The sequence below is a fragment of the Cucurbita pepo genome, chromosome 18 (genome assembly GCF_057944985.1).
Source record: "Cucurbita pepo subsp. pepo isolate OVF chromosome 18, ASM5794498v1, whole genome shotgun sequence".
Classification (NCBI taxonomy): Eukaryota; Viridiplantae; Streptophyta; class Magnoliopsida; order Cucurbitales; family Cucurbitaceae; genus Cucurbita; species Cucurbita pepo.
In genome coordinates, this window is record NC_141815.1 from 10,726,297 (window position 1) to 10,754,279 (window position 27,983).

Genomic DNA, 27,983 nt, shown 5'->3' on the forward strand with positions numbered 1-27,983 from the left:
ATATTTGAAAATAGTATTAAAAATGCTTCTAAATAGATTAAGAGGGTGTAGATAGTGAATCCCCTATTATAATTATAATTATTTCATCGAGTTCATTCATATTTGAAAATACTATTAAACAAATTAGGATAAGAGGGCTTTGTAAATGTAAGTCAAATCCAAACACAAACAAAAAAAGTTGTCAAGTAAACACAAACCAAAAAAGGTTAAAAAAATACTTTGAATATTATGTTATTATCAGTTCTTATATTTGGTTTAGTTGTCAAATTAAATTCAAATACAAAAAAAAAAAATAATAATAAAATAAAATAAAATTTAAAAAATGCTTTTTTGAATATTATGTTATTATCAATTTTAAATATAAGTTCTCATTCAACGTCTAATCTTTGTCTTCAATTTTATCCGTTAAACGATTAAGAAAATTTTTGGACATAATTAAGTGATAATTAAGGGATTCATTCAAAAGTGACTGAAAAATTAGAAACAATGACACTATAATACTCCCCAACGCTAAATTACATTAATTGATCATAATCATATCGTAGAAATGTTGCTAGATTGATGATTTTTTTTTCTTAGTTAACACTCAGACAACTTTATATTTTTGTGTTATTTGATATTTAATTGATCCTTAGGGGAGAGAACAAATTTCTTTATATTAAGCTGATTTTTTCTCTTCATTAGCACAACTTTAGATTTCTTTCTTTGATATTTAATTAATCTTGGTTAGATAAGTTTAGGCCATTTTCTGTGCTTTATTTATATAATTTATTTAATTTCTCCTATTAATTAATTTTATTTATTTATCTTGATTATTCCAATTAAATAAATATATAAAATAATTAATACAGAAAATAACTATTTTATATTTTGAATCATATATACTTTTAAAATCTTGATATTTATATTTATCTTTTTTTTTAAGTAAAGGTGATTTAGAGAAATAATAATAATAATAATAATAAATAATTCTCCGATATTTTGTTTTTAATATTTAAAAACTCAAATAAATAACACATTAAAATTTACTATTAAATTTATTGATTTAATTTTAATTAAAATTTACTTACTCTAATTATCTAAAATATATTATACATTTATATATTTTATATCACTCTTTATTATTGTATTATTTTAATTACAAATTCTTTGTATAGAAATTTTTTACAAATAATATTCTTATTTATTTAAAATATCAATTATTCAATTTTAAGACTTTTGAATATTCGTATTATATTGAATAATATTTAAATCTCTCAAATTATTTAACGGATTTAAAATATATGTAAATCTATGATTTTTTTTAAGAGAATGAAATCACTAAGATTATATATATAAAAAAATAATATCTTTATATTTAAATTACACTATTACCCTTATTGAAAAAGGGATTTTAGATTAAAAAATATTTATCATTTTAAACAAAAAAAAAAAATCATAAAAATAATCTTAATATTTTGTCACCAAAATACTCCTATGTTAAACTAGAAAAAATAAAATACAAAAACTTTTATTTATTTAGTTAAGTATATATATATATATATATGAAATATTTATTAAAGATAGAGGGTAATATTGTATTTTTGAGGATAATATTATATTTTTGAGGATAATATTGTATTTTTGAAAGGAGAAGATATTGTGAGAATAATAAAAAAAATAAAAATAAAATAAAATCTGTATTTGGTTAATGTGTGGGGTCGAAAGCAATAAATAGGAGCTTATTGTATTCTCATCTCATAATCAAACCTGCTATCAACTATCAGATCAAATTCTACCTACTACTCTTCAACCTTCAGTTTCTTCCCATCTCTCCCATCCTCAACCAGTTCTTCCCCCTCCTCCAATCCATTTCTCTCCATCTCTCCCATCTTGAACCAGTTCGTACCAGTTCCGCCTCCTCCATTCCTCCTCCTCCAATCCCGGTGCCATTTTCTTGAACCAGTTCCGCTCCCTCCATTCCTCTTCCTCCAATCCGTTGCCATTTTCTTGATTTTGCAGACATGGGGCGGCAGGGAGATAACAATGAGTCTTCCGTATCGTTCGGATCTGTCCTCGCCGGCCTCTTCTTCGTAGTGGCTCTGTATTGTGCTACTGATCCCTTCAAGCACAGTGCAATAGCTGATTTCCCTGACTTTGAGACCTATTACGTGGAATTGCCTTCGTGGTCTGAAATACCGACGGAGAGAGATAGCGATAACTTGTTGCAGAAGTCGAAAATCATGTTCAAGGATCAAGTTCAGGGCCCTGAGAGTGTGGCTTTCGATCCGCAAGGGCGCGGACCCTATACTGGTGTCGCTGATGGTAGAGTGCTGTTCTGGAATGGCGAATCCTGGACTGATTTTGCTTATACTTCCTCTAATAGGTACTTTTCTGTTCAGTGCCAAAATCAGTATGTAGAATCGTTTGATTTTGATCTTATATAATTACTTGTCCTTGTTTCCTTTTTCAAGGCATTTGTGTTTTAGTTGCTTCTGATGCATTCTAATTTATTTCCATGGCTTTTCAGATCGGAGATTTGTGATCCTAAACCATCAATTTTAAGTTATTCGAAGTATGAACATATATGTGGCCGCCCTTTAGGTCTCCGATTCGACAAGAAAACAGGCGATTTATATATTGCAGATGCATACTTTGGGCTGATGAAAGTAGGACCTGAAGGAGGTCTTGCAACATCTCTTTCAACTGAAGCAGAAGGAGTGCCTCTCAAATTCACTAATGATCTAGACCTTGATGACGAAGGGAATGTGTACTTTACTGATACCAGCACCAAATACCCCAGAAGGTAAGCAATGGTGATTTTTCTTGCTAATTTTTACCTATGACCATGGATGCATTAATAGTAAGTAGACTTCCTTTTTTATAGAAGAGGGTTTGGTGAAAATCAAAATCAAGAGCAAAGATCAAACTCATTCCTAAAAGGAAACTAAGAGCAGGGGAATGAAAAAACTCTTTCATGTTCTTTATCTAAAAATCTTGATTCTTGTTAAAGACAATATTACTATCTGTTGGGATAGCACAACAAGCATACTCTTATGTGAAGAGAAATATTGGCGAGATCGTTTACATGGATGAAACTAGAGAGAATAGATATATAGCTTTACTATATAACTCTACTAGATTTTTACCATAAGTATACCATTTTCCATATATATAGCTCCAATTGAATAAGCTAAGAGTTGTAGTACGTCCCTTTGTGGTGCAGGAACTTCTTGCAAGTAGTGTTTTCTGCTGAAAATACCGGAAGAGTTTTGAAATATAATGCTGCCACAGGAGAAACCACTGTGCTTGTGAGGGATGTTTATTTTCCAAATGGCGTGTCTCTAACCAAGGACGGTTCTTTCTTTGTGTTCTGTGAAGGCGGCAAAGGAAGGTGAAACTCTTTACAATTCTAAATGCCTCGTTAAGTATTTCATCCTTTATTAGTGCAGTTCCAATCTCAATAATCATAGCTCTTAGTTCATGGATTTATGAATAGAAAGAACACCAATAATCTATGTTTATAAAAGCTTCCCAAAAACATGCTCTCTCCCTTTCAACTCAGTATTTTAGCATCCAAAATATTCCCTCATTGAACTCTTTCCATCATTGATCTAGATTACGCAAGTATTGGTTGAAGGGTGAGAAAGCAGGAACAACAGAGAACTTCGCCATCCTTCCAGGATTTCCCGACAACATCCGAACAAACGACAAGGGTGACTTTTGGGTGGCAATCCACAGTCGACATTCTACATTAGCCAGCTTGGAAGCTGAATATCCCAGACTGAGGAAATTTCTACTCAAGCTTCCAATATCGGCAAAATTCCAGTTCCTGCTTCACATTGGGGGACGGCCTCATGCAGTGCTCGTGAAGTACAGCCCCGAGGGAAAGCTTTTGCAGATACTAGAGGACAGCCAGGGGAAGGTTGTGAGAGCAGCAAGTGAAGTTGAGGAAAAAGATGGAAAACTGTGGATTGGAAGTGTTTTAATGTCTTTTGTTGCCGTTTATGACTTGCATTAGGTAACCTAATAATGTCAAAGCAGCAAGTAGGAATAGCTCTTTTTATTTTTCTTTTTCTTTTTAGTACAAAGTTTGGTAGCTATTTAAGTTGATGTTTACTCTTGATTTAGACTTTTCGAGTTTTTAGGGTTAGTAGTATTTTAGGGTTAGTAGTATTCAAGAACGTCATAACTGTTGATCGACTATTGGAATGATAACAAGCTCAAATTGATTATATTTGGAAATTGAGTTCATTCATATTTGGAAATACTTCTGACTTAGAGGACTTTGTAAATAGCCTCATCATATGTGATAAATATCCTTCCAAATTTTCTAAATTCTCTAGGACTTGTTTGGTTTAGTTGTCAAACCAAATCCGAACGGAAAAAGTGGATCATAATGCGAATCGCCGACGTTCATTGGGAGTTGATCGACCGTCTTGAACCATGTACGAGCAAGCTTCCCGGTGAATCCATAGTCGCCAAACAGAAGGTCAGCTACACCTTGGCCTTCTGTTCCTGGAAGCCAAGCAGCCACAAGGGCATTGGCTGTTTCAACATAAGGTTGCATCACAACAGGGCGACCAGAGACGACGATGACTACACATTTAACATTACTGCACACGTTTTTTATGGCGCTTGGACCGGGTTCAGAAATGGAGAGATTCGAGCTATCGCCAAACATTTCAGCATAAGGAGGCTCCCCCACAACAACAATGGCATATGAGAACTTGTTCGACTTGACGTAGCTAGCATCTGGATTCTCGTTGTACACTACCTCGGTCGCAGGATCGACCGTATTCTTCACAGCATTGAGGATGGTGGTACCTGTGCACAAATTTACGAATATAAGAAACCGAACGACTATCGAACAACCGTGGTTCTTGCGGTTCGTGTATTTTTACGGAAGAAGAAACGATGAACTTTTTAAGACATACCAACAGTGAGATCATTGCCGCTCTGACCCTGCCATGTGATCGTCCAGCCTCCGCATTGGTAGCCCAAGTTGTCGGCGTGTGTCCCTGCAACCAATATCTTTGCAGCTTTTTTAGGAAGAGGAAGCAATGGTTGATCGGCAGAGGGGCCATTCTTCAATAGCACAAGCGATTTCCTTACAGCCTCCCTAGCCAGTTCTCTATGTTCCTGTTGCAGGGCCAACATATTTAGTTTCACTCACCAAAACCAACACTTTAGCAGATCTAAATAAGTGACAAACCTTGCTCCCAAGATGGTTGACAAAGCTGTTATCGGCCAACGGATTCTCGAACAGACCCATAAGAAACTTAACTCGTAATATCCTGTGAACGGCATCATCGATCCTGCTCATTGGAATGATATCATTCTTAACCTGGCGAGTGAGTTCGTCGATGAACTCCGTGAAGTTTTCTGGAACCATAACCTGTCATGAACCACGTATAAAATGAAAAAACGTAACGGTTTTAAAAGACGTCGAACAAAATTGTTGTGTTACATGTTCTAAAGCAAGGGTGAGATTTGATTTACCATGTCAATTCCAGCACCAACTCCAGCTTGAACTGAGTATGAATAATTAGCATGTGGAGGAGAGGTGATTCTGTCAATCCCTTGCCAATCAGAAATGACAAAACCCTACAGAGAATCAACAACAGAACATCATTAGAATCACCCACGGTGAAATCCCACATCGGTTGGGTAGAGAACGAAACACTCTTTATAGGGGGTGTGGAAACCTCTCCCTAGCAGAGGTGTTTTAAAGAATTGAAGGAAAACTCGAAAGGGAAAGCCCAAAGAGGATAATATCTGCTAGCGATGAGCTTTGGCCATTACAAACGGTATCAGAGCCAGACAACAGGCGATGTGCCAGCGAGGAGGCTGTTCCCCGAAGGGGGTAGACACAAGGCGGTGTGCCAACAAGGACGTGGCCTCGAAGGGAGTGGATTTGGTGGGGGTTCCACATCGATTGGAGAAAGGAACGAGTGGGGTGGAGAACAAAACATTCCTTATAGAAGTGTGAAAACCTCTCCCTTGCAGACGCGTTTTAAAGCCTTGAAGGGAAGCCCGAAAGGGAAAGCCCAAAGAGAACAATATCCGCTAGCAGTGGGCTTGGGCCGTTACACCCACCGTCTATTTTAGTATTACTAATATAAGAAAGAATCTCACTTGAGTTATCAAATTTCTTTTAATACCTTGAACTTGAGCTTGTTCTTGAGGTAGCCAGTGACAAGGTCACGATCGGCGTGCATTCGCATTCCGTTCCAGCTCGAGTACGATACCATTACGGTTGCAACTCCCTTTCTTATGGAGTTAAGATATGCAGGCATGTGAATGCTAAGCAATCCATTATAGTCAATCACAGTGTTATTTTCATCGATGCCCCTGACCGTGCCACCATCACCTACGAAGTGCTTAGCACAGGCTGCAACTTTTTGTCTAAAGTGAAATAAGTTGAAAATAGAAAAGTGGTCAGTGTAATATATCCTAATAGATTCATTTGAATCACTAGATCTGGATTGTGTTTAATAATCATGTACATGCACGGTTCACAAAACCTCAAATCAGATAAGACAGAAGAGTGCCAAAAATAGGTTAGGGATGGTCAAATGAAGTATTCACAACATCATGTGAAACAGCTAGATTAAGCAGGAGAGGGGAATAGAAATCCAACTTTTTTCTTTACCATTTATAAACAATGATTTTACGGGGACCTCAAGGTTCACATAAAGATATTTTATCAATTGAGTAAGTATATGTAACGGCCCAAGTCCAACGCTAGCAGATATTATCTGCTTTGGCCCGTTACGTATCGCCCTCACGGTTTTAAAACGCGTTTGCTAGGAAGAGGTTTTCACACTCTTGTAAGGAATGTTTCATTCTCCTCTCCAACCGATGTTGAATCTCACATTCCACCCCCTTGGGGACCCAACGTCCTCGCTAGCACCATGCCCGGTGTCTAACTTTGATACCATTTGTAACAGCCCAAGCCCACCACTAGCAGATTTGTTCGCTTTGGTCCGTTACGTCGTCGTCAACCTCACAATTTTAAAACGTGTCTGCCAGGGAGAGGTTTCCACACCCTTATAAGGATTGTTTCGTTCTCCTCTCTAACCGAAGCGGGATCTCACAATCCACCCCCTTGGGGGCCGGTGTCCTCGCTGGCACACAGCCCGGTGTTTGGCTCTAATACCATTGGTAATAGCCCAAACCCACTGCTAGTAAATATTATTCACTTTAGCCCGTTACAATTTTAAAACACTTGTGTAGGGAGAGGTTTCCACACCCTTGTAAGGAATGCTTCATTCCCCTCTCCAATAGAATTTGTCGGGTTGTTGGAGAGAGAGACAATGCATTGGTTAAAAGAAGACAGAAACTAGCTGCATTTCTAGCCTCAACTTTTGTCTTCTTGAGCATAGATTTTAAAAAAATTGAGACACAAAGCTCTTGGAATTGCAAGCATCATTACGGGTAGGCATGTGGGTATACGAAAGTTAACCAAGGCATACTCATTCAAGCGCCTAACAAGTACATTTGCTATCAAGCATGCAAGGGAAGTGATATTAAACAGCAACTCATCAAATCACTGAACAAGCTAATAAAATATTTAAATTTAAAAACATAGATACTATCATGTTATCAATTTACGCCTCTAAAACAAAATGAAAATCAAAGTAAAGTTTAAAAGTTATGCAAAGGGATCTTACTTTCCCGCAACGAACGGAATCCCTTTTCGTGAATTAGCAGGAATTTCTCCTTGCAATCCAGGTATAATCTCAGTCAATTGTTGAACAATCTTATGATCTTCACTATAGCTCTCGTAGCATCGACCCCATCGAGGATCCCTGCACACCTGCCCAACAGCCAAACCCAGAAGGAAAAAACTGTAATCTAAGCACGCTTTGGTGAAGAACTTATAAGAATCCCTCATTTTCTCATTGAAGCAACAGATTCAAAATGTTTTACCGCAATACATGGAGCAAAAACGTAAGGAATTCCGGTTGCTCTCACTTCAAGTGCTGTGGCATCTCCAATCCGCCTAAGAAGTTCCGGATCCCTGATATGAACAAAGCAAGCCACATCAATATTTTTGGGTTATAATTTCAGATTCAAGAACAACTTCAATGATTCTTGTTCATCAGTTCAAGGATCAACACAGATAAACATTCCTAAATCTCAATCATCAATGAGTATGAAAAACAGAGGAAATCCGCAGCTTCTTGAGTACTTTACTTACCTTGTTACTCCAAGACCAACATTGTGAGGAAAAATAGTGGCATTGTACACATTATTGTGCCCATGAATAGCATCAATACCATAAATCATAGGGATCCCAAGACGGGTGGCTAAAGATCCCTTTTGAATCTCATTCACCATATTGACCCAAGTCTCCGCCGTCGCTTTCGCCGCCGGTACACTGCCTCCTCCGCTAAGTACACTCCCTGTCCAAATCCACCGTCACTCTTCATCATAGTGAGAACTTATACATAAATCCACGACAAATCTAATTTATCCGAACAGGGGAATCGATTTCAGTGAGATAATACCGATGAAGTAGTTCTTCATGACGTCCGGGGTTGCGACGCTCCGTTCGATCTGAACCATTTGGCCTATTTTTTCTTGGAGAGTCATCCGACGCATAAGATCTTTGATTCTTGCACCCAATGGCTGTTTGGGGTCTTTGTATTTTAGGTAAGTTGCATCTGAAGCATCGGCCAGGGAGCACAGCAGCAGCAGCCAAAACCCGATGAAGGGTATTAAGGATCGCATCATTTTGGGGTGTGAAACGCGAGGTGCTGAATAGATGAAGAGAAAACGGAGTGGAGTAATGGCAGAGATGGATTGAGGAAATGATTCTTAGAGAAGAAAACGAAAATGGGAGTGGTGAAATGATTGGTAAAAGTTGTGGGAAAGCAAAAGAGTGGGGAAAAGGACGAAAGATTCTGGCAGTGGGAAAGGGGAATCCACAGAACACGAAGATGGAGCATGTGGAGGGAGGGAGACCTTTTTATACAAATTTGTATTGTTATTTTATTCACTTTCTTATCCGTTCATTCAAATTCAGAATGAACTGCAAAATCACACAAACCTAAATTAAAATGTGAAATCAACCAATTTATTTTGAAAAAACATGGCACATATTTGACCATTCTCCACAATTTTAAGATTTATTATAAATAAAATTACATTTTTTTTTTTTTTTTTTTTTTTTTTTTAACAGTCAACCACTAGTAAATATTGTCCTCATTTTCTTTTCGAGCTTTTCCTCACAGTTTTCAAAACGCGTCTGTTATGGGAAGATTTCCACACCCTTATAAAGAGTATTTCTTCGTTCTCCTCCTCTGTGGGATCTCACAATTCATCCCTTTGAGGCCCGTGTCCTCGCTGGCACACCATCTCGTGTCCACCCCTCTTCAGGGCTCAACCTCCTCGCTAGTACATCGTTTCATGTTGTCTTTAATACTATTTGTAACAACTCAAGTTCACTGTTAGTAAATATTGTTCTATTTGGGTTTTTTCTTTCGGGTTTTCCCTCAAGGTTTTTAAAAATGCATTTGATAGAGGAAGATTTCTACGCACTTATAAAGAATGTTTCGTTCTCCTTTCTAACTAATGTGAGATCGAAACTCGATAAAACTAAAAGACACAAATAAAAATGAGAATGGGAAGGGTCTTCAGATCATTTATATTATCTAGACTTGTCTAGAGATTATAAAAAGTAGATATAAGAAGAATAAGGTAAGGCATTCAAATTTTGTAGCCGTTAGGAGACAAAGCTGCGTGGCCGACAAGCCGTACGTACAGTAATGCATGCAATGGAACGTCCTTTTCCATTTGGAACCCCCCATTTTCTTCACATGAATTGCGTGGTAGCCTACTTTCATAATTTTTATTAAAATATTTCATTTTCTTGGTTTTTAAAATTCACTTTATTTATTTATTACAGAAAATATTTTAAATTTTAAATTTTAAATTTTAAGATAACTTCATTTTTATATGATTAAGGGTACATTTTACTTAAATCGTTACTAATTAATCATTTGTAAATCTTAAGTAATAAGGTGAAAATGTTACCATCTATGGAAGGCTATTATTAGAGTCCCACCATGTACGTTAATATATGAAACCTTGGTAGAAATGTGGTTGATGTGAAATAATACCTTATGAACTGAAACCCTCTGATTGATGATCCATTCCGCCCTTCCGTATAGCCAGAAAGGTATTCAATCTTATGAATGACTTTCAGTAGTAGTTCTTCCCTCCCCTCTTGTTCCACCTATCCCTTCACTTCTAGGGATTTCGTACAGCTAGACAACCACGATTCATTGCTCGGAGAGAGAATAGAAGCAAGCATTTCCAGTTAAGTCGAAATATTTTTCATACCACAAAATCAATCATTTTCCGGATGGGACAAAAATGGGCAAACAAAATAAAAGCAAAACTTCCCTCATTTCCTCCCATTTTCGTAACACTAAACCACAAGGATTGTGGGACACTATACCCTTAACCCAAAGGGCAACTTTCCAAGCTACAAACTTAGCCAAACCTCCCCCATTATTTGGAGATAGGACAACTGAAGTCACTCAAATAGGACCCCTCGTGATCAACCTTTCCTGTGTTTACAACTTCCACGAGTTACTTAGCTTTCTTGGCTTGCAGTAGAAAGATAGAACTTGTTAAATTCCTGTAATGTGGATCTCCAAGAGCCATACTTTTGTCATGGGATGATTACTTCTTCGAGTACGTTAGGTATGAATCTTGAGCAATCGTCAATACGTCGGGTCTCTCCGCTTGGTTATATGTCAAACATCGTCGTATAAAGTCCTGCATAACATCAATGTAGAAGCCATTGTTTGAATGATGCTATGAATCTCAACAATATGTAGGAGGCGTTGTTGACCTTTCAAAATGGATTGCCAAGGTATATCATGAACGATGGTGTTATTAGGCACAAAGAAATTACATTATATCGAAGGGAATTGAACGAATTCAAACCAGACTATAGCTCACCTTTGCCTCGTTTGAGACAGCTGGTCGAGTAGGGAACTCAACTTTACGAGCTTTTATAATTGTGTCTTCACGAAGTATTCTTTCTTGTGTCTGATCATGTCCAAATGGACGTCTGCCAAAGAGAATTTGATATAGTAGCACACCCGCTGACCAGACATCGACCTGAAGTGGCACGTTATAGAAGACTCGAAATTAGAAAAGAAAGTACATACACTACGTACACTTATCCGAACAAATCAGAATGAGGTATACGACTCTCGATGTAGATTTTTTTTTGCCTTTTTTGTAGCTTCTGGATGAAGGTCTTTGTGTAGATTATTTGTAACAAAAAATTCTTCTTGATTCAAACCAGCAAGAGATATATCTGAAAGCTTGGTGAGCGACGAGTGGGGAATAGTTATTATCTTAACTTCCCTCACCAATCACCCTATTTTGTACGTCTTTTGGTTTCATCCAAAATCACTCAAAAATTGAATGTCTATTTAGATAGGAATAGGAATGACCGCGACAATATAACAATATAAACATGAATGCAGAGGGAAAATACACTATTGAACAACGAACCTTGGATGATATTAAGGGTGTCTTGTTGAGCTCAAAGCATTCAGGAGGTAAATACCTACAGATGCCAAAAGAATTTAATGACTTGCAATATGCAGAGTAGGTATGCATTGGGGCGTCGATAGGAAGGAAACTCGTACTCTCCATAAAATAAATGTTAAAACATATCAAAATCCAAAAAGCATACAGTAAAGTTAGGCATTTACCAATATGTTCCAGCACCCTGCGATGTAAGTTCCATACCCTGTGATCCAACATCATCCTCAACTATTTTACTGAGACCAAAATCTGTCACTTTTGCAACACCTAGTTCATCAAATAGAACGTTACCCGGTTTCAGGTCATAATGGATAATTTTTTGTGTCCTTTTGTTCAAGTAAACCAGGCCATGAAATATCTGAACTATGATAATCCTGGCTTCTTTCTCGGGCAATATTGGTGTTGACTTGAGAACAGCATCAAGATCCTTCCCTGGAGAAAAAAATTGTGAGACTGATAATGCAAAATACTAATGGCTTCCTCACACAAGATGAAATCACTACAGAAATGTACAATGGTAAGACAGAGATATACCGCTGCAATATTCTAAGACTGTACAGAATGTATTATGATCAATCTCGAAAATGTCCCAGAGCCGAACGATGTGATTATGCACCAATGTTTTGTGGATGTTGTACTCCCTAATTGCATGCCTTATATAACTTTGCTTCTTCTCTTCACTCCACTGAGCATTCAACCCATGCAGCTTACAAGCGACATATCTATGTTCTACCAAGTCATAAGCCTGCTGGAAATTTCTTACTTCAAAATCACTGCAAAAAGGTATATCTTTACAGTTGCCAAATGAAGGCAAAGATTGACTAGTTTTCTGCCGAGCAATTCAAGTCTCAGACAATTTTTTGGACCAAGTACCAGGAAATAATGATACAACACAAAATTCTGACCTTGTAAACCTCACTGAATCCTCCTTTCCCAAGAAGGTTTAAAAGGGCGTATCTGTGATTTAGAATCTGAAAATTGTTGAAACGAGAACCATCCTCATCTCGTATCCGCTTCATTTCACGTATAAGCCTTCCTTTATCAATTTCGTATCTGTCCCTTTCACGAAGAACAGTTTCCTCTTCCTACAGAATTCATAATTTCTGATAAGATGATATGTCATCTATGCAAAATCTATAAGTAGAATTATAAATGTTTTAACAGTTAAAGAAACAACAAGACAAAGGAACTAACACGCTTGATGCTTGCCAAACGGGATTTGTAGATCTCATCCTGAATGAAACTGTCCTCTTCTTGGGCTCCTGGTTCGGCATCGGCCCCATCACCTTTGTCTTTAAAAAGGAACAGTCATTTCTAAATGGCTGAATTATTCACATCTTAAATTTCAAAAAACCCTAAAGCAAGAAAGCGTTTCCTTTGCTTTATGTCAGAATACAAGAGGATGGAAGGTGAAAAAGAAAGAGGTCTCTTAAGTGCCAAAAGAAAATGTACCATTTAAAACTTGAGAATGTTCAGAACAAACATTGATCTTTTGATGCACATAGGATAAATAAGATTCACATTATTCGAAGGAACTTACCCAACTGTCTTTTCTTCAAGGACTTGCGCTGCCGTTCAATAGCCTCCTTGGTCTCTAGTAATTGTTTCTGCGAAATAGGAAGCTTATTTGCAATAAACAAATGAACTAAACGTACAGCTAATAAGAATAACTCCATGTCAAGAAAACTAAAACGAACAATACATGAACTAGTACGTGAGAAAAAATTTATTGTCCAGATAGTAAACAGATACTATTCACTGAATATTATGGCTATGATATGCTCATCCTATTTTCTTTGCTTGTGAGAATATTTATCCACAACAAATGATAAAAAGAAAGGCCTATTGTTTATTTGAAAACAGATTCAATTTTTTTTAATATAGTTATATTGGATTTTCTTTATACTTCTGTAATATTATCTTACTATTCGGTGTTTATATTTATTATTTATATTTGAAAGAGTGTTTCTTTATTGCTTGTATGTTTGATTCAAGATAGAAAAAAATTAATAATTTTATATTTTTCCTAAAAACTAAATTGTTAACAAAAGTATAAAGATGACGTACAAGATGGGCATTTAGATCTTTCAATGCTTGTCCTTCCTCCCATGTTTCAGATATGACTGTCCCAGCTCTGACATCCAGACAAGAGTGCAATCAGTTGTTTCCTTGAAATAAAGTTTAAAAGGGAACGTGGTTGCAAGAAGCCCATAATTTGACCGACAAGTCCAATTTTATTTTAAAAAGGAAACGCAAATTTTCACTTAAAGAATGAAAAGGAAACTAATGCTAAAAAGTACAAGTGCCCCATAGGAGGAAGTAAAGAAAAAGCAGAAAAATAATACATGCGATATTATAAAGGAAATATAAAAGCATTCCAATTAAGATGCAATCCTAGATTGAATGCTGGCGAAGTGTATGGAAAGAGAGCACCATGAAGAGGCATTGAGGCAAGCCACACCAAAACGATTAACCCAAAAAAAGTGACTTGTTGTGGAAAATCCTTTGATTTCTTTCAAACCATAATGGACAATGTTCTCCTTAAAGAAATTGAAGAATACCCACTGAACATTAAAGATTGATAAGAATGTCCACCAGCATTGACTTGAGAAGAGAAACAAAAAAGAAATGCTGCATAGCATCCAAGTCTGACATACAGAGAGGGCAGATTGATGGGATATAATAGTAAAGGAAGTTCGTTTGAAGAGCCTCAAAACAATTCAACGATCCATTGATATGTTTGGGACTTTTATACTTCCATAAAGCTGAATGAAATTCCTTAACAATAGGTGATGGTGCAGCAAAATGCTTAGAAAGCAATTTCACAGAAAACAAACCCCAAGGATCAAGAGACCATCTTCTAGAATCTGACAATGCAGCCATCTTTTTTTCAGCTAGGCTTCACTAAAAGCTGTTGAAAATCTACAACCTCATCATTCTTAAGCAGTCTACGGAATATGATAGTCCAAATCTAGTCAAAATGAAATTCTTCTGCCATCACCAAGCAAATTTCCGAGAGTATGCCATTGGTGAAGACTATTCGCATCATTATTTTGCACCACTTTACGCTAAAAGGATTTTGGTTCATACATATCTCCATCCCCATTTAGCCGAAAGAGCCACATTTTTGTTTTTCAAGCCACCAATACCGAGACCACCATCAAGAAGTGCTTATTGTTTCGTGAATTAAAACCAGATCGGGGCATTGATTCTGTATGAATTTCTTAATACTGCACATTTAGATTTATCCCCTAGATCACAAATATTCCATGAAATAACTTTCATTGTTAATCAAAAGAAGATGGCACTAAGAAGCTTTATCTGTTGGAGGTTGAGATGGAATTTTTCGCAGACAAAATTCCATCCCATAGCTTAAGTCTCACAAATTTCATCCATTAGCATGGCCTATTCAGATGGCAGAAATTGGAACATAATTGTTAAAGTGGGGTGAAGAAGAGAGGGTATAAATCCTGACTTGGTATGCTCATCTCTCTTTTGCTTGCATATTACATTATCCCCCACTAAGCAAGAGCAAAATATAATGAGACAATAACCTATGACAATTAGATAATGAAAAAACTAACCTGATTACACCCACATTGCCTAGTCTCAAGGAGTCTTGTCGGACTTTCATCCTTGCTTCCTGCCTCTCAGCCTTTGAAACAGATATCAGCAAATCGGATAGTACCTTCGTTCTCTGTAATGTCAATAAAACCCACGAGAAGGATGAAACAGTTAATTCCAACGGCAAAACTGTGTCTATGAAAAGAAATTCTTGAATCGTGTCTAAGAATAAGAGATTCTTGACGATGGCATTTTAAGTCTACCACACTAGGACAATGAAGGTTTTAATGAAAGCAAGTTCCATTTAGCTCTTCATAAAGATCAAAAGGAGAACAAATAAGATAATAACCACCCTCCATAGTAAACAACCTTGATGATCAGCAAATGGCAATCATAAAGTAAGTCCAGGTTGTAGGCCACATATAATTGGGCAAGAAACGAAAGCAGTGACTGTGAGAGTGGGGCGGCATAAAGTTACTAGTGGCGGAGATCATAGACTCATTAGCGGTACTAAACAGGATTTTACACACGGTTGAAATTTTGAAAAAAAAATTCTCCTCGCAGGAAAAGGATTAGTTCCTTGAGACAACAAACCTTAGGCTTCATCTGCTGTTCGTACTCTTTGATCTCCTTCAACTCCTGCATAATTCATGACCAAAGAGAAAAGGTAAAAGGTAAAATTAATAAATAGAAGAAAGAATTTTAAAAATGTCTCGCTTGAGGAACAAACTTGGTGACAATTTTAGAATACTCCAAAAAAGAAAAACATTGTAGAATACCATCATATGCATGGGCAAAGACAACAAGGAAAATGTATTCTGTGCAAATAGGTATTTTACTATCCTGGGCATGATCTATGTACCTTTTCTAATTCATGGTAAAGATTTTGATATTCCGAAGACTCCTGACGTGATTTTCGCAAGTCCTCCTCCAATGAAGCAACTTTTGCCCGTAAAGAAACCAACTCTTCCTATTTAATCCAACAAGGAAAACAAATTTGATATGTCAAAAAGTTGTGGCACGAAGACAAGATATTTTGCATAATAAAAACTTTCCATGCAACAAACAGGAGATACTATTCATTATAAACAAAACAACACTTCACAAGTCAACAAATTGTAAGTTGAGAAAGCACGTTTAATCTTATTTTGAAGGTTGCAGACCATCCACTAACATGGTGGACATATGAATTCTCTTCTGCGCTCTTTCAGATGCATACTCCATAGAGGATTCAACATAAGCATATATTTTTATCCAAAAATAAAAGTTATGTTGGGTTATCCCTATTGGAGAATGCTTCCATGCAATATAAAAAAGGACATACCTCCAATGGAGAGCGATTATCTACCCGAAGCTGGTCTTTACACATCCCATCCTGCAAAACCAGAGATTGATCATTAATCAACCAATGTTTTTTTTTCCCTTGATAGAGAACAGGACTTTAAAGTTGGCCAATAAATTAAGAGAATTGCATTAGAATAATTTTATCAATGGCTGAGGTATCATCATTCTTTCAGGTAGAAAGTGAGGATTCTATACGAGGGCCCATGCTTAGTCTTATGGCCTTCCTTACCTAAGAAATCTTATAGCTGCAAATTGAGAAATTCATACTTTCTAGCACCCGCCACTATGGGGCAACTTCTTTTAAAAATAGAACATTGGTCAATTTTGATTGGTTTTGCCAGTTTCAAGCAGTCAATTCATTAAAAGGTCTGCTACTTCTTAAGTTGGCTTTTTAGTTTACCTAAAACAAACAGGAAAAATTGATGTTGAATCAACCCAAATATCCCTACACACTATGGCATATAGGAAAAGACTTCATCAGTCTAGAACTTTTCAAAACATGATGGAACGTCTCATGAAAAGGGGTAAATCTCCTTTTCCAACCCATGCAATCTTGTATGGGTATTGGGTAAGGAAAGATCAGAGGTTGACTTGAAGCTTTTAACTAGGAAAGATGAAACATATTCTCTCTACTACCATCTCTAAAATCAACTCATAAGTTGTATTGTTCTTGCGACAACCCACGGCTTCCTCATCATCATCCTGAGTTAGAGCTTTTTCCTCCTCCAATTCAGGCTACTATACCTTTACGTGCGAATTTGTAGTACAAACATCCGTGTCTCGTTTGATTACTGTGGATGACAACTGAGTCTGAGTGGAAGAAATTAAAATGACTTCCTCTCCCATGATAGGGATATCCATTGTCTAATCACACATCCTCACCCATTCTCCCTTTTAAAGGAATCTAAGCACGATGGAGAAGATGTCTAGCTTCATAGGAAATGCACATAACATCACTTACTGAACTAATACAAAGAACCTTTATACTCCCAATAGGACACCTAAAAATGTGTGGAAAGCAGGATGGCAGTTTCGCAAACATCATCTATTACCAAAACCTGAATGAGTCTTCACCAAAATTATACAAAGGGTAGCATTTTGATTGACAAATGAAACATACAGAAAGGGGCAAGATGCCCAAAAATACAAGGAGTTAAAAAAGAAGCTCTCCAATTGGCTAAGGCTAATATCTCATTGAAATGAGAAAATTACATAAATATATAAATAAATAAAGTATATATTTATATATAGATGTGTGGAAGAGAGATCTTGGAGACCATCTTTCAACCAAATAAATAACTCAACTGCATGGTCAATCCATCATAAAGAATTAAATAACACAAAATTGTTCTGTTAAAGCATATTGATTAGTCAGAACATACCTTAAGGTATACACTGTCATGTTGACCAATCGTGGGTGGAATTGTTGAGAGAGAAACTTGTGATTTCGTCTGATCATTAATTCTTGACCCACGACCTCTATTCGAGAGGGATTGTCCCCTTCCTCTAGATTGCTTTTTCCTATTTACATCCATATTCTTTTTGGTCTCTATGGCTTCCACCAGGTTTTTCTTCCCATCATCCACTGCCTGAAATGCCTTTTAAAGTGTTGTTGTGGTTGTTATTATTATTTTAAAAAAGTAAATTTCCAAAGAGAAATGAAATTTCATGGTGATACAACTTGCAAGTCAGCACAACTCAGAAAACCAAAAAGAAAATGAAGAAAAAAAAAATAACAAGATGGAGAAGGAAAACCAGTCAGTTATGCGCTCAAGAAACAAGACAACAAGGTTTGGTGCAGTAATTTGAAAATAGAACTTTTTTTTTCATAGGCATGAACATTTCATTGAAAAATAGAACATTTATGATCAATTAAAGTTATACTTTGAAATTAGGGTTTAGGGATTGTCTATCATATTTAAACAACAGCAATAGTTACTCCAAACCATAACCAAAATAATAAGAACTACCTCAACACGCTCAGGAAGGGTTGAATCATTGGCCTCTTGAAGTTTCTGGCGCTTCTGAGTGTTGGCTTGGATGAGGAATCCATCCCCAGTCTAACATACAACACATAAAATACAATATCATCAGATCCAGAATAGATAATCTCTAAGAGTTCCAGAAACAACTCAGAAAAATTCAGATGAAAAAAACCGACCGAGGATTAGATATCCCCCACCTAAGAGAAGGAAAGTGTTTGAAAAATGTAAACCAACAAGCAATAAGTAAACATGAAGAGTCTTTCAAAAGGAAAAAATTGCATGATCCTGTAATGGAACTGACAACTCAATTAATTAAATGTTCAAACAATGAAGAGTCTTTCAGCAAGCAATAAGCATATAGTTCCATTGTGTAGTGGCATATAGTTCCTCACAATATCCTTCAATACGGTGTCCAAGATCCTAAACAAAGACGAGTAAAAACTAGGAATCTTGATTGAAACTGCCTGAATAAGAGTGAAATCTCCCTCCGTTAAAATAAATTATTTTCTTTTCCAAGAAGGCAGTCACTTCTTAAACTTTTGAAGTTGTCATACTTGCAGTGCAAACATGAATCTTGGTTTTCAAAAAAAAAAAAAAAAAATGGATATAGATCCTAAATGAGAACGTTCAAGTTAATAGGTCAGCCAAGAACATCAAAATGATATTCTAAGACAAATATATCTCGCTTGTTTTTATCCAAAGTTATCGATGTCAACCTTTCAATAACAGAGTACCACACGAAAATCAAAGATCATGCACATAAAGTAATACGGAAAATGTGCATCATCCTAGTTGTGAGTTCGTGCATTCTCGTTTCTCACGCCAAATTTCAGTCAATTCCAAAAGAAAAAAATTAGAAAGGCAGGGTGTTTAATTAGCAACAATTTCAACGACCAACTGAAACTCAAATCTCGAGATACAAAAACGAAGCGGAATGAATACAAATTGCACGTGAATGTTGAATGGAACTTACGCCGTCATCAGAATCACTCGAAGTGGAGGGCTCGATCAAATTTTCAGAGGCGACGAATGTCACAGCAGATGAGACAGAGGTCCTGGTTGACTGCGATTGAGCAGGCGGCTGGATGGACGAGGTCTTACCGACCATACGAGCTTCGAGTCTGGCCATTTTGGCCGGCAAAGACTGGTCCGATTGGTTGGATGAATTGGAGGAGAAATGAAGCAGCATATCGTCCGACATTGCGTGAATGGCAATGCACAAGCAACTTACGAAGAAAAAACGGTGTATTCAAAACCATTCAAGAAAACATGGAATCATGTTTCTTCACTAGTTGACACAATTCGAATACGAGCTAAACCCTACAGAAATGCAGGTTTCCATGCGCGCAAATACAATCTGGTGCACCCTTTAGCTACGGGAGCACAGCCATAATCAGGCTGTGTAGAAAAAGCTCTTGCAGAACTGGGTGCAGAGAGAAACCGAAAGAATCAATCAAGCTACTGAAAACAAGTTCAAAGAGTTGTCCCAGCACAAAACCCAGCTGATTGAGATCAAAATTGAGACAGAAAAATAGAAGGGGAAATTAGGGTTTTCACAATTACGGTAGAAACCAATGAAGGGAAGGGAATTGAACAGAGGGGGCAATTGAGACGAATCACTAAGATCAGCAACAACAAAGCTCTGGTGCTACTACTAACTTGAATGCTTACGAGTCAAAAGTAAACTTCCAGATGACAAATACAATCAGTATGACTTCAAGACCACGGAAGAAAAAGCTATGGAGGAGAGAGAGAAGAACAAGAGAGAGAAAGAGAGATTAGAACAGAGGATTTGACCTTCAGATAACTTCGCCTTTGCAAATTGCAGTGCTTGTGGAAAGAGATTTTACCATCTGCCAAAGAGCATTTAGTGCCCAATGCATCAAATAATCAAAAGCCGTAATGAAAAATGAGGAGCTTGATGAGAGTAAGAGAAAAGGCTCAAGACCAAAACATGATCCAAATATAAAATATAGAAGAAGAGGTCTCTTTATAGAAATGAAACATGATGATGAACTATAGCGTACACCAAAGTATTCGTACCATTTTGCACATCTTTTCTACCATAACTTACTTTTAATATAATAAATTATGGGAGTTCTTCAAATTTATTCATAAATAAACACATTTTCAAATACGTGAAATAAACAAAATACTAATTTATTCAGATCTGTGTGAAGTATAAATTAATATTTTCTCGCATTTATATGAAGTTAAACATTATTGAAACTCATCGTAATTATGTCCAACGATCCAATATGGTACTCAAATGGAAACCTGATATGGCTACAGTAAAGGAAATATCTAAAAGTTTTAATACGTCTTTTCTTGCTCGTGTAACGAATTAAAACATAGTTTTTATTTCTCTCCATTTTGAGTGGTAGACACGAGTTAAAAAACACTAACGATATATATAAAGCTTTGGTTCTAACACGATGTAGATTGGAGTAAGCAAATCTCTGATCTCTCGAACGAGATAATACGCTCAAATTGAGAAGAATGTATGAGCTTCTTGACATTCAAATTGCATGCTACAATCTGCAAATGAAGAAACCTGGTACAGGGAATCATGTAAACTAAACGAAAAGTTAAATTTGGTACGATCACAAATGAAGCAGTTAACTTACAATGACCTCAGACTCTGCTTTGGAACCACAAACCAAAAGAACAAATCTTTGAGCAGTACTGTTTTCCAACAGCTACCAATCATTCAAATCAAGTAACACTTTCTACCACCACCAGCTGTAGTTTTTCCTCCTTCCTTCATTGCTAAAGCCACCAAATCTCGACGCCGAGTATCCGTTCCGAGGAGCCATACAGGTCATAACGACATTGAAGTCCCGGGATGTAATGCATGCCTCTCTGTGAATGACTGAAGGCTTGCATAGTGACTCCACCGAGATGGTGTAACAGGAGAATTCCAGTCATTTCTCATGAACGTGCCATTGAAGAAGGTACCAGGACCTGGATCATTTGATACCCAGCGACCCTTTGTCCTGACTTTCTAGGCTAGTCAGTGTTTTATCTTCATGGTTTATCTTTTTCTCATTATTATGAGCCTTTGCAAGATCATGAGGTGCAGATCTTGACCCCATATGGTTAGTTTCTTCTATTTGTGACATTGATTTTGGATTTGATAACCGACGACTCCTCTTGCCGACCTGAGCAAGCTCCATGAAGTGCAAGATTAGAATCACATTATGACAGGAAATATAAGTAAATGCATAACAAAACGAACACCTTCGCCACCTAATTTTTCGCTAATAAATCAAACCAGTTGCAAGCTCTTTTATCTACCTTGGTAGCACTCGTGCACTCACGGGCAAAATGCCCTTCTTCACGACATCTATAGCATGTGCTGGGCGATACAGCACCACATAATCTTGAGCATGACTGTAGATTCAGATACACAGGACAAAAAAAATTATCCATCCATGTGCAATAAACTTAGAAGCAAGGAATTTAAATCTAAAAGGAACAAGCTCTCTCGTCCACAAGGTTCAAGTATCCTAATGAGTAATGAGGCGTCTAGCAATGCTAAGTGAAAGCAACATTTTAGACCCCGTCATTATTGATCCTCACAAGTTGACTCACTAAATATTGAACTCTATGATTACAAACAAATGTTAGCCTCTCATCAAACCCAACTATTCGATCAGCATAAGAATATACGCCGTCGTTAAATAAGTCCAGGAATCTAAAACTTTTCAATGCTCAAGAATCAGCAAAACTCAGATTTTTGGATGGATACTGCCAACTGGTGTGAAAGCGAATCAAGTAGACAGTTGCATATAAAAGTAAGGCATAAACAAAACAAGAGAACGTCTCAAGGGAATGAAAGGTGATATGAGTATCATGTGAACATTGTATACAGTCGGTTGCATAGACGACTTACCAGACCAGTATGTCCAGTCTGCCCACATTTATAGCAGGAAACTATCGTAGTGTCGCTGGTGGAATCCACGCAACATAAATGACCAAATTCCTTGCAAACGTAGCATTGTATATTCTGAAAGAAAAATGTTTTACAAGTCAAGTCGAGAAAAACGATATGGCGTGCAAAATAACTTCTGGAAAGAACCAAGAAAGTACACTACAATACGAAGTAGAAGAAGACCTTAAGATCGTCATCTGGATAAAGATTCTGACAAGAAAACATATCATGACCAGAATCTCTACATTTTAAACATAATTTTAAGCTTGAAGAAACATCCATGTGCTTCTCTGGACAGTCTTTTGCATGATGCCCACCTTTCTTGCAAATATAGCAGTCCCGTGCCTAGTAAGGAGCAGGCTTTCAATTTTCAATATATCCAAATGAGCAAGAAACAACAGAACATTTTAAAAGGCAACACTCCAACACCATGCGACACTCAGGCCGATTGGAATAGATTGGGTTAATAACCACTCACATAGGAAAGCCAATCAACATATAGCAGTCTCTAGATTAGAATTAGGAATTGCAAACTCAGAGACGACGAAGATATTAAAAATATTTCTTCCCGACCTTCGAGCAACTCCTTGCATTGTGCTCCACACTTCCACAGACAAAACACGATCTCTTTCGTTTAGCTGATGAGCAATTCACTGCATTATGACCTTCCTCGCCACAAGTATAGCATGTTCCCCAACTGTCTGGAGGATCAAAATATCTTGGTCCACGCTGGTAGAACAATATATGAGAGATACAACACTATGCTTCCACAAACACTAATTTTTCCATAATGGTAGTTCAGATCAGTTAAAGGGACTCACGAGAAGCTTCCTGAACACGTTATTATCAGTTGTCTCAGTAGAGTTTGATTCCACCGAAACCCCTTGATCTATCATTCCAGTCGTTTTGAACTTCTCTCCTTTTGTGATAACCATCTAAAATGAAAGGAAACAACAAGACAATGAGAAATACAAAGCTCTAGTAAACATACCCCACGATCTTTTCATCAGATTACAGGAAAGGTTATAATATCTTGCTCGAATTATAAGATGGTTTATACTTTGAAACTAGAGTTATATTTTTGCTTTCTATCAACAAGAAATGAAAGCGAAAGTAGTAAAATACTCACATTGCTCTCTTCAGTTCCCAGATTCTTAGCATTCGTCTTCCTCTGTTTCACTGTCTTCTCACTCTCCAGTTCGCGCCCCTCAGAAGCAGCGGTGATGCCATCACCGCTGGCTCCGCTAGTTCCGGCTTCGGCATCAGCATCCTCCAACGACGATGAAAACAATTCAATAGCTCCAATGGCAACAATATCGCCATTACCATCTTGTTCACAGTTACCATCCTTGTTATTGCCTGCATCGATAACCAACATTCCAGCGCGCAATCGCAAGGCCTTCTCGACAACATTGAGGCTAAGATCTTCATTGGCCTCATCATCACTGCTCACCGAGTTGGCAGAATTCGAATCCCCGGGTTTCACACCCTGAAGTTCGTCTTCGTCGTCCTCGAATTCGAACTTCCTCTGCTTGCCTCTCCTCCCCATTTTCCAAATACGAAACTGAATCAAACTGCAATCCCGCCAGCCCTAATTTAACGGTGCAGAGAAGAATCTGCGCGAAGTTGGCGGTTTTCAGCCTTGGGGGTAGTCGGGGATTCCCCCAAATTTTGTTTATTACGATTATTTAGTATTTTCCGACGACATGTCGTTCTGTAAAGCTAAGAAGCCGTATCCAATCCTTTGTCGGATCGGAATTCGGTTTTGTCGGTATATCCCGCGTATCCACATTTCTCGCCCCCAGTTATGACGTAATAATTCAAAAAAATGTAGTTTGAAATTAACCGTTATTTTTCAGAATAAATAATGCTTCTTATCAATTATTAGTAAGCTTCTTGTCGTGTCTTAGAACTGTTGGATAATGAAAGTCCGACGTCGACTAGGAATGTTTATGGGTAAAATCAAAGAATCCTCTGTCCATTGGTGTGAGGTCTTTGGGGAAGCCCAAATCAAAGTCACGTGAGCTTATGCTCAAAGTGGACAATATCATACCATTGTGGAGAGTCGTGTTTGTTTAACATGATATCAGAGCTACGTCCTAAATTTAGTCGTGCCAATAGATCGGTAAATCCTTGAAATGTCGAACAAAGGACTCCAAAAGAAAAGGAGTCAACCCTCCTCGAAGGCCCCAAATTTCGTTTAACCTATTTGCCGCTAGTTGATTGGCTCTTTTCTTCGTCGACTTGTTCAAGCAATGTCATTAGCTCTGCTTCGGTAAGGCTCTCAAGGCGTTTCTACAGACATCAAATTGATAGGGACGTTGATAAGGTAAAAAACATTCCACACTTTTTTTCGAGCGTGATTTAAATCACTTTCAAACATGACGATGATTTCGAGTAGGGAGTGGTCCTTACCTGCATAACTTTGTCTTCGTTCACGTAGTTGTTGAGCATATGTCATATCCTTGCTTGAAACTCTGAACATGTACGTGGAAATCCATCCAAGCGTTAAACCCAAAACCAGAACAAGTTGAACAACGTTACCTGCTTGCATAGGATCATACCCCGCAAACTGCAGAAGAAAAGGTAAAATGCTAAGGGTAATTGTGGAAATGAATATAAAAACCCGTTCTCCTCAGCTTGTAATATGAACAAATAGCCAGAAACCAATGATTGCTTGCGGGAGGAACAATCAGTTATTAAAGGGAAAGTGACATATCTAACCTCTAATCCACTTTTCAGTCCAAATCCAAGAACTGTGACACCCAAACCAATTAATAAAACATCCTTCCTCGTGTAGCCAAAAGGTGTTTGCTGCAGGAGAAACAATAAAGTGAAACAGATCTTATTTGTCTTTACTGATAATCCTCCATGATTAATGCAAACATTTCAAATAGAGATTAATTGTAACCGTTCAAGCCCGCCGCTAGCGGATGTTGTCTACTTTGGCTCGTTACGTATCGCCGTCAACCTCACGGTTTTGAAACACGTCTACTTGGGGAAGTTTTCCACACCCTTATAAGGAATGTTTCGTTCCTCTCTCCAACCGACGTGGGATCTCACAATCCACCCCCCTTGGGGGCCCAACGTCCTCATTGGCACACCGTCCGATATCTAGCTCTGATACCATTTGTAACAGCCCAAGCCCACCGCTAGCAGATATTCGCTTTGGTCCGTTAAGTTTTGCCGTCACCCTCACTATTTTTAAACGCATATATTATTGAGAGGTTTCCACACCCTAATAAGGAATGCTTCGTTCCCCTCTCCAACCGACGTGGGATCTCACAATCCACCCTCCTTGGGGACCCAATGTCTTCATTGACACACAGCCCGGTATCTAGCTCTAATACCATTTGTAACAGCCCAAGCCTACCGCTAGCAGATATTGTTCACTTTGGCCCGTTATGTTTTGCCGTCAGCCTCACAGTTTTTAAACCCATATATTATTGAGAGGTTTTCACACCCTTATAAGGAATGTGTCGTTCCCCTCTCCAACTGATGTAAGATCTCACAATCTATCTCCCTTGGGGCCAGCACTCTCGCTAGCACACCGCCCATTGTCTAGCTATGATACCATTTATAACAGCCCAAGCTCACCATTAACAGATATTGTCTGCTTTGGCCCGTTGCGTATTGCCATCAGCCTCACGAATAAATGCATGCTAGGAAGAGGTCTCCACACCCTTATAAGGAATGTTTCGTTCTTCCCTCCGACCGATAAAATCACAATAAGCATTTCTATAACTGCATTCACCATCGACTAAAGAGGCAGACAATATATAGAAGATTCATTGGAATGGAGAAAAAATAAATCATGAATGATAGTTTCCTTGCCTCGGGTTTACTTGTAGGATCGTCCTTGCTGCTGCTTGTGTTTGAAGAGCTACTGTCCCTAGGGACTGTGAGGACAACTTTCCTTGTGGCAAAGAATCCTTTCCTTGGGAAATCAAGAACTTCCCTTTTCGACAACTGCCGACTAGTTCCTGTCTCTGAAGAAGAAGATATAGTAATCATATGATAAATGAATGAACTCTTATGGCAAATCAACTTAACTGATCACAATCAACTTGGAAATAACCTTGCAACAGTTCTGGTTTTATTCGTCTAATAAAAGAGCCAATGGTAGGGTATTGTTATTTGCTTGGTTCGCATATCATTTTTAAGGCTGGAAGTGGCCAAGAATTCAATTTTGGGAAGAAGCATCAGTAGAAAGCAACATATGGCAGTAATCTTTCTAGCCTTTTATAGCCTTAACCAGAATAAGAACTGTGAAAGTAATGATTGTTGGGACAAAGAAACAGAGCCATACAATCTAACCTTCTAAAAAAACTCGTGAAGAGAAAATTTGAGCTTTTAACAAACTTTCTCGGAAGGAATAGTGCATGGTTTCAACGATTATGCTTGTCTAAGGCGTGTTATTTGTGGCTGCATGTCGGGTGTCCCGATCATGCTTGTTTAAGACGTATTGTCCATGCCTATTCCAAACCTCTTTTAGTTGCTTTCATGTCAATATAGGGTGTACGTCACCAAAATCATATATCCGCCATAGCTAAAATACCCCAAAATGTATTAGAAGGGATGTGACTAGTTATCCATTCTTCCCATCCGGATTATATGCTATCAAAACTATGGTGGTTGGTTATTCGCTTTTAGCATATAACATTATTTCTTTTAAATTGTTTCCAACGCACTTCCTCGCTCACGTTTTCTAAACCACTTCTTTCAAACGTGACTTGAGACTCAATTATACGTCGAGGTTGTCCGAAAAATCCAACTTCAGTATAGCTAGCTTGTTCGCGGATAAGAACAAGTGCTTCACAATCGCTACTCTACTGCCAAAAGAATGCGATTGTGACACACGACACGACACAATCAACTTAGCTGAAATATTCAAATTAATGCCACGCAAAATACAAGCAAACTAAACATTTCGTGATTTCAAGAGCTTATTAGTTCTATGAAAATTAAATATATCATCATAAACAATCCGCAACTATTACATCTTCAAGTAAAAGACGACTAAAATTGACTAACCTCTCGCAAAATGTCCGTAAACTCTCGCTCTCTGCGGCAAAGCTGAAGCAGCCGAAATGCCTAAAGACAAGGTCCCCTCCCTTACACAGAAAACTCTGGAAATGGAGCATCCATGTGTAAAAATAGCCATTCCTGCATCATTCCCCGCACGAAAACCTTCCAAAAATCAGTAAATTAACGAAAACCTAACAGTTTCGAGCATCAAAAAATCGAAGTGATGGAAGACGAGACAAAGATGAGATGAAGCAGTGTCGTAAACATACCCGCACCGATTGGCTGTTTTATGACCAGAAACCGGAAAACTTAATCACGTATCCGTAGAAGAGTAATAACAGCTCAAATCGCTAAGATTACAGAGATTTCAGAAAATCAATCAAACCAGTTGCAGGAGGAAGAGTAGGAAGCATGTGAACCTTCGAAGCGGCAGCGGCCGAAGTCCGTTTATGAGGATACAACGGACGATGGGTTCATGGCTCACCTTAGCCGGTAGGGTATAAAATCTACAAATTAAAAAAAATCCACAAATTAAAAAATTTGTTAAATAGTTAAAAAAAAGAAAAAAA

At 37.7% G+C, this 27,983-nt stretch overlaps 4 protein-coding genes and 1 pseudogene across 10 annotated transcripts; 1 reads left to right on the forward strand and 4 right to left on the reverse strand.

The window, feature by feature from the left end:
• The first annotated feature begins 1,741 nt into the window (after positions 1-1,741).
• Positions 1,742-4,216, forward strand: LOC111779797 (protein STRICTOSIDINE SYNTHASE-LIKE 3). The gene is made up of 4 exons (XM_023659949.2): positions 1,742-2,365; positions 2,510-2,785; positions 3,206-3,373; positions 3,598-4,216. The coding sequence occupies exons 1-4, from the start codon at positions 2,004-2,006 to the stop codon at positions 3,998-4,000; spliced, it is 1,209 nt and encodes a 402-aa protein (XP_023515717.1). The 5' UTR covers positions 1,742-2,003; the 3' UTR covers positions 4,001-4,216.
• LOC111779796 (uncharacterized) lies at positions 4,192-8,931 on the reverse strand. Its single transcript, XM_023659948.2, has 9 exons — positions 8,496-8,931; positions 8,186-8,390; positions 7,915-8,005; positions 7,656-7,801; positions 6,144-6,387; positions 5,482-5,586; positions 5,195-5,377; positions 4,917-5,121; positions 4,192-4,806 (listed from the first exon to the last, which is right to left on the reverse strand). The coding sequence occupies exons 1-9, from the start codon at positions 8,719-8,721 to the stop codon at positions 4,322-4,324; spliced, it is 1,890 nt and encodes a 629-aa protein (XP_023515716.1). The 5' UTR covers positions 8,722-8,931; the 3' UTR covers positions 4,192-4,321.
• A 1,371-nt stretch (positions 8,932-10,302) lies between these two features.
• Positions 10,303-20,418, reverse strand: LOC111780095 (serine/threonine-protein kinase TOUSLED). Of its 5 annotated transcripts, none has more exons than XM_087119608.1 (16): positions 19,426-20,417; positions 18,438-18,527; positions 17,850-18,056; positions 16,448-16,498; positions 15,986-16,093; positions 15,718-15,762; positions 15,144-15,256; positions 13,627-13,693; positions 13,100-13,166; positions 12,754-12,851; positions 12,465-12,644; positions 12,094-12,307; positions 11,727-11,991; positions 11,524-11,578; positions 10,960-11,121; positions 10,303-10,773 (listed from the first exon to the last, which is right to left on the reverse strand). In XM_087119608.1, exons 1-16 carry the CDS (start codon positions 19,651-19,653, stop codon positions 10,678-10,680), a joined length of 2,046 nt encoding a protein of 681 aa, XP_086975734.1. In that variant the 5' UTR covers positions 19,654-20,417; the 3' UTR covers positions 10,303-10,677. The 5 variants fall into 5 exon arrangements, with proteins under 5 accessions (XP_086975734.1, XP_086975735.1, XP_023516143.1 ...); XM_087119609.1 differs by having other exon boundaries at positions 12,094-12,304; positions 19,426-20,416; XM_023660375.2 differs by having other exon boundaries at positions 12,094-12,304; positions 17,850-18,065; positions 19,426-20,416.
• Positions 20,419-20,894: 476 nt separating this feature from the next.
• Positions 20,895-24,162, reverse strand: LOC111780666 (uncharacterized). 2 transcript variants are annotated; one of them, XM_023661132.2, is made up of 7 exons: positions 23,516-24,162; positions 23,208-23,321; positions 22,960-23,115; positions 22,570-22,731; positions 22,348-22,461; positions 21,750-21,845; positions 20,895-21,613 (listed from the first exon to the last, which is right to left on the reverse strand). In XM_023661132.2, the coding sequence occupies exons 1-7, from the start codon at positions 23,933-23,935 to the stop codon at positions 21,422-21,424; spliced, it is 1,254 nt and encodes a 417-aa protein (XP_023516900.1). In that variant the 5' UTR covers positions 23,936-24,162; the 3' UTR covers positions 20,895-21,421. The 2 variants fall into 2 exon arrangements, with proteins under 2 accessions (XP_023516900.1, XP_086975736.1); XM_087119610.1 differs by lacking the exon at positions 22,570-22,731.
• A 234-nt stretch (positions 24,163-24,396) lies between these two features.
• On the reverse strand, positions 24,397-27,916 carry LOC147787362 (uncharacterized; annotated as a pseudogene). The gene is made up of 6 exons (XR_015413702.1): positions 27,684-27,916; positions 27,421-27,552; positions 26,221-26,375; positions 25,111-25,200; positions 24,802-24,958; positions 24,397-24,681 (listed from the first exon to the last, which is right to left on the reverse strand). The product of XR_015413702.1 is annotated as an uncharacterized LOC147787362 (transcript).
• Positions 27,917-27,983: the final 67 nt, after the last annotated feature.

Bases quoted from the DNA above. Each gene is read 5' to 3' on its own strand.
- LOC111779797 (XM_023659949.2), top strand. From the start codon at position 2,004: ATGGGGCGGCAGGGAGATAACAATGAGTCTTCCGTATCGTTCGGATCT. The intron at 2,366-2,509 runs GTACTTTTCTGT...ATGGCTTTTCAG, and splicing joins GCTTATACTTCCTCTAATAG to ATCGGAGATTTGTGATCCTA. The intron at 2,786-3,205 runs GTAAGCAATGGT...TTTGTGGTGCAG, and splicing joins AGCACCAAATACCCCAGAAG to GAACTTCTTGCAAGTAGTGT.
- LOC111779796 (XM_023659948.2), bottom strand. From the start codon at position 8,721: ATGATGCGATCCTTAATACCCTTCATCGGGTTTTGGCTGCTGCTGCTG. The intron at 8,006-8,185 runs GTAAGTAAAGTA...TGTTCATATCAG, and splicing joins GTTGGTCTTGGAGTAACAAG to GGATCCGGAACTTCTTAGGC. The intron at 7,802-7,914 runs GTAAAACATTTT...GCTGTTGGGCAG, and splicing joins TTTTTGCTCCATGTATTGCG to GTGTGCAGGGATCCTCGATG.
- LOC111780095 (XM_023660374.2), bottom strand. From the start codon at position 19,653: ATGTCGGACGATATGCTGCTTCATTTCTCCTCCAATTCATCCAACCAA. The intron at 16,094-16,447 runs GTATGTCCTTTT...TGGATTAAATAG, and splicing joins ATAATCGCTCTCCATTGGAG to GAAGAGTTGGTTTCTTTACG. The intron at 12,308-12,464 runs GTCAGAATTTTG...AGAAATTTCCAG, and splicing joins GATTCAGTGAGGTTTACAAG to CAGGCTTATGACTTGGTAGA.
- LOC111780666 (XM_023661132.2), bottom strand. From the start codon at position 23,935: ATGGGGAGGAGAGGCAAGCAGAGGAAGTTCGAATTCGAGGACGACGAA. The intron at 22,462-22,569 runs GTCTTCTTCTAC...TTTTTCTTTCAG, and splicing joins ATCCAGATGACGATCTTAAG to AATATACAATGCTACGTTTG. The intron at 21,614-21,749 runs GTAGATAAAAGA...GAGCTTGCTCAG, and splicing joins AGTGCACGAGTGCTACCAAG to GTCGGCAAGAGGAGTCGTCG.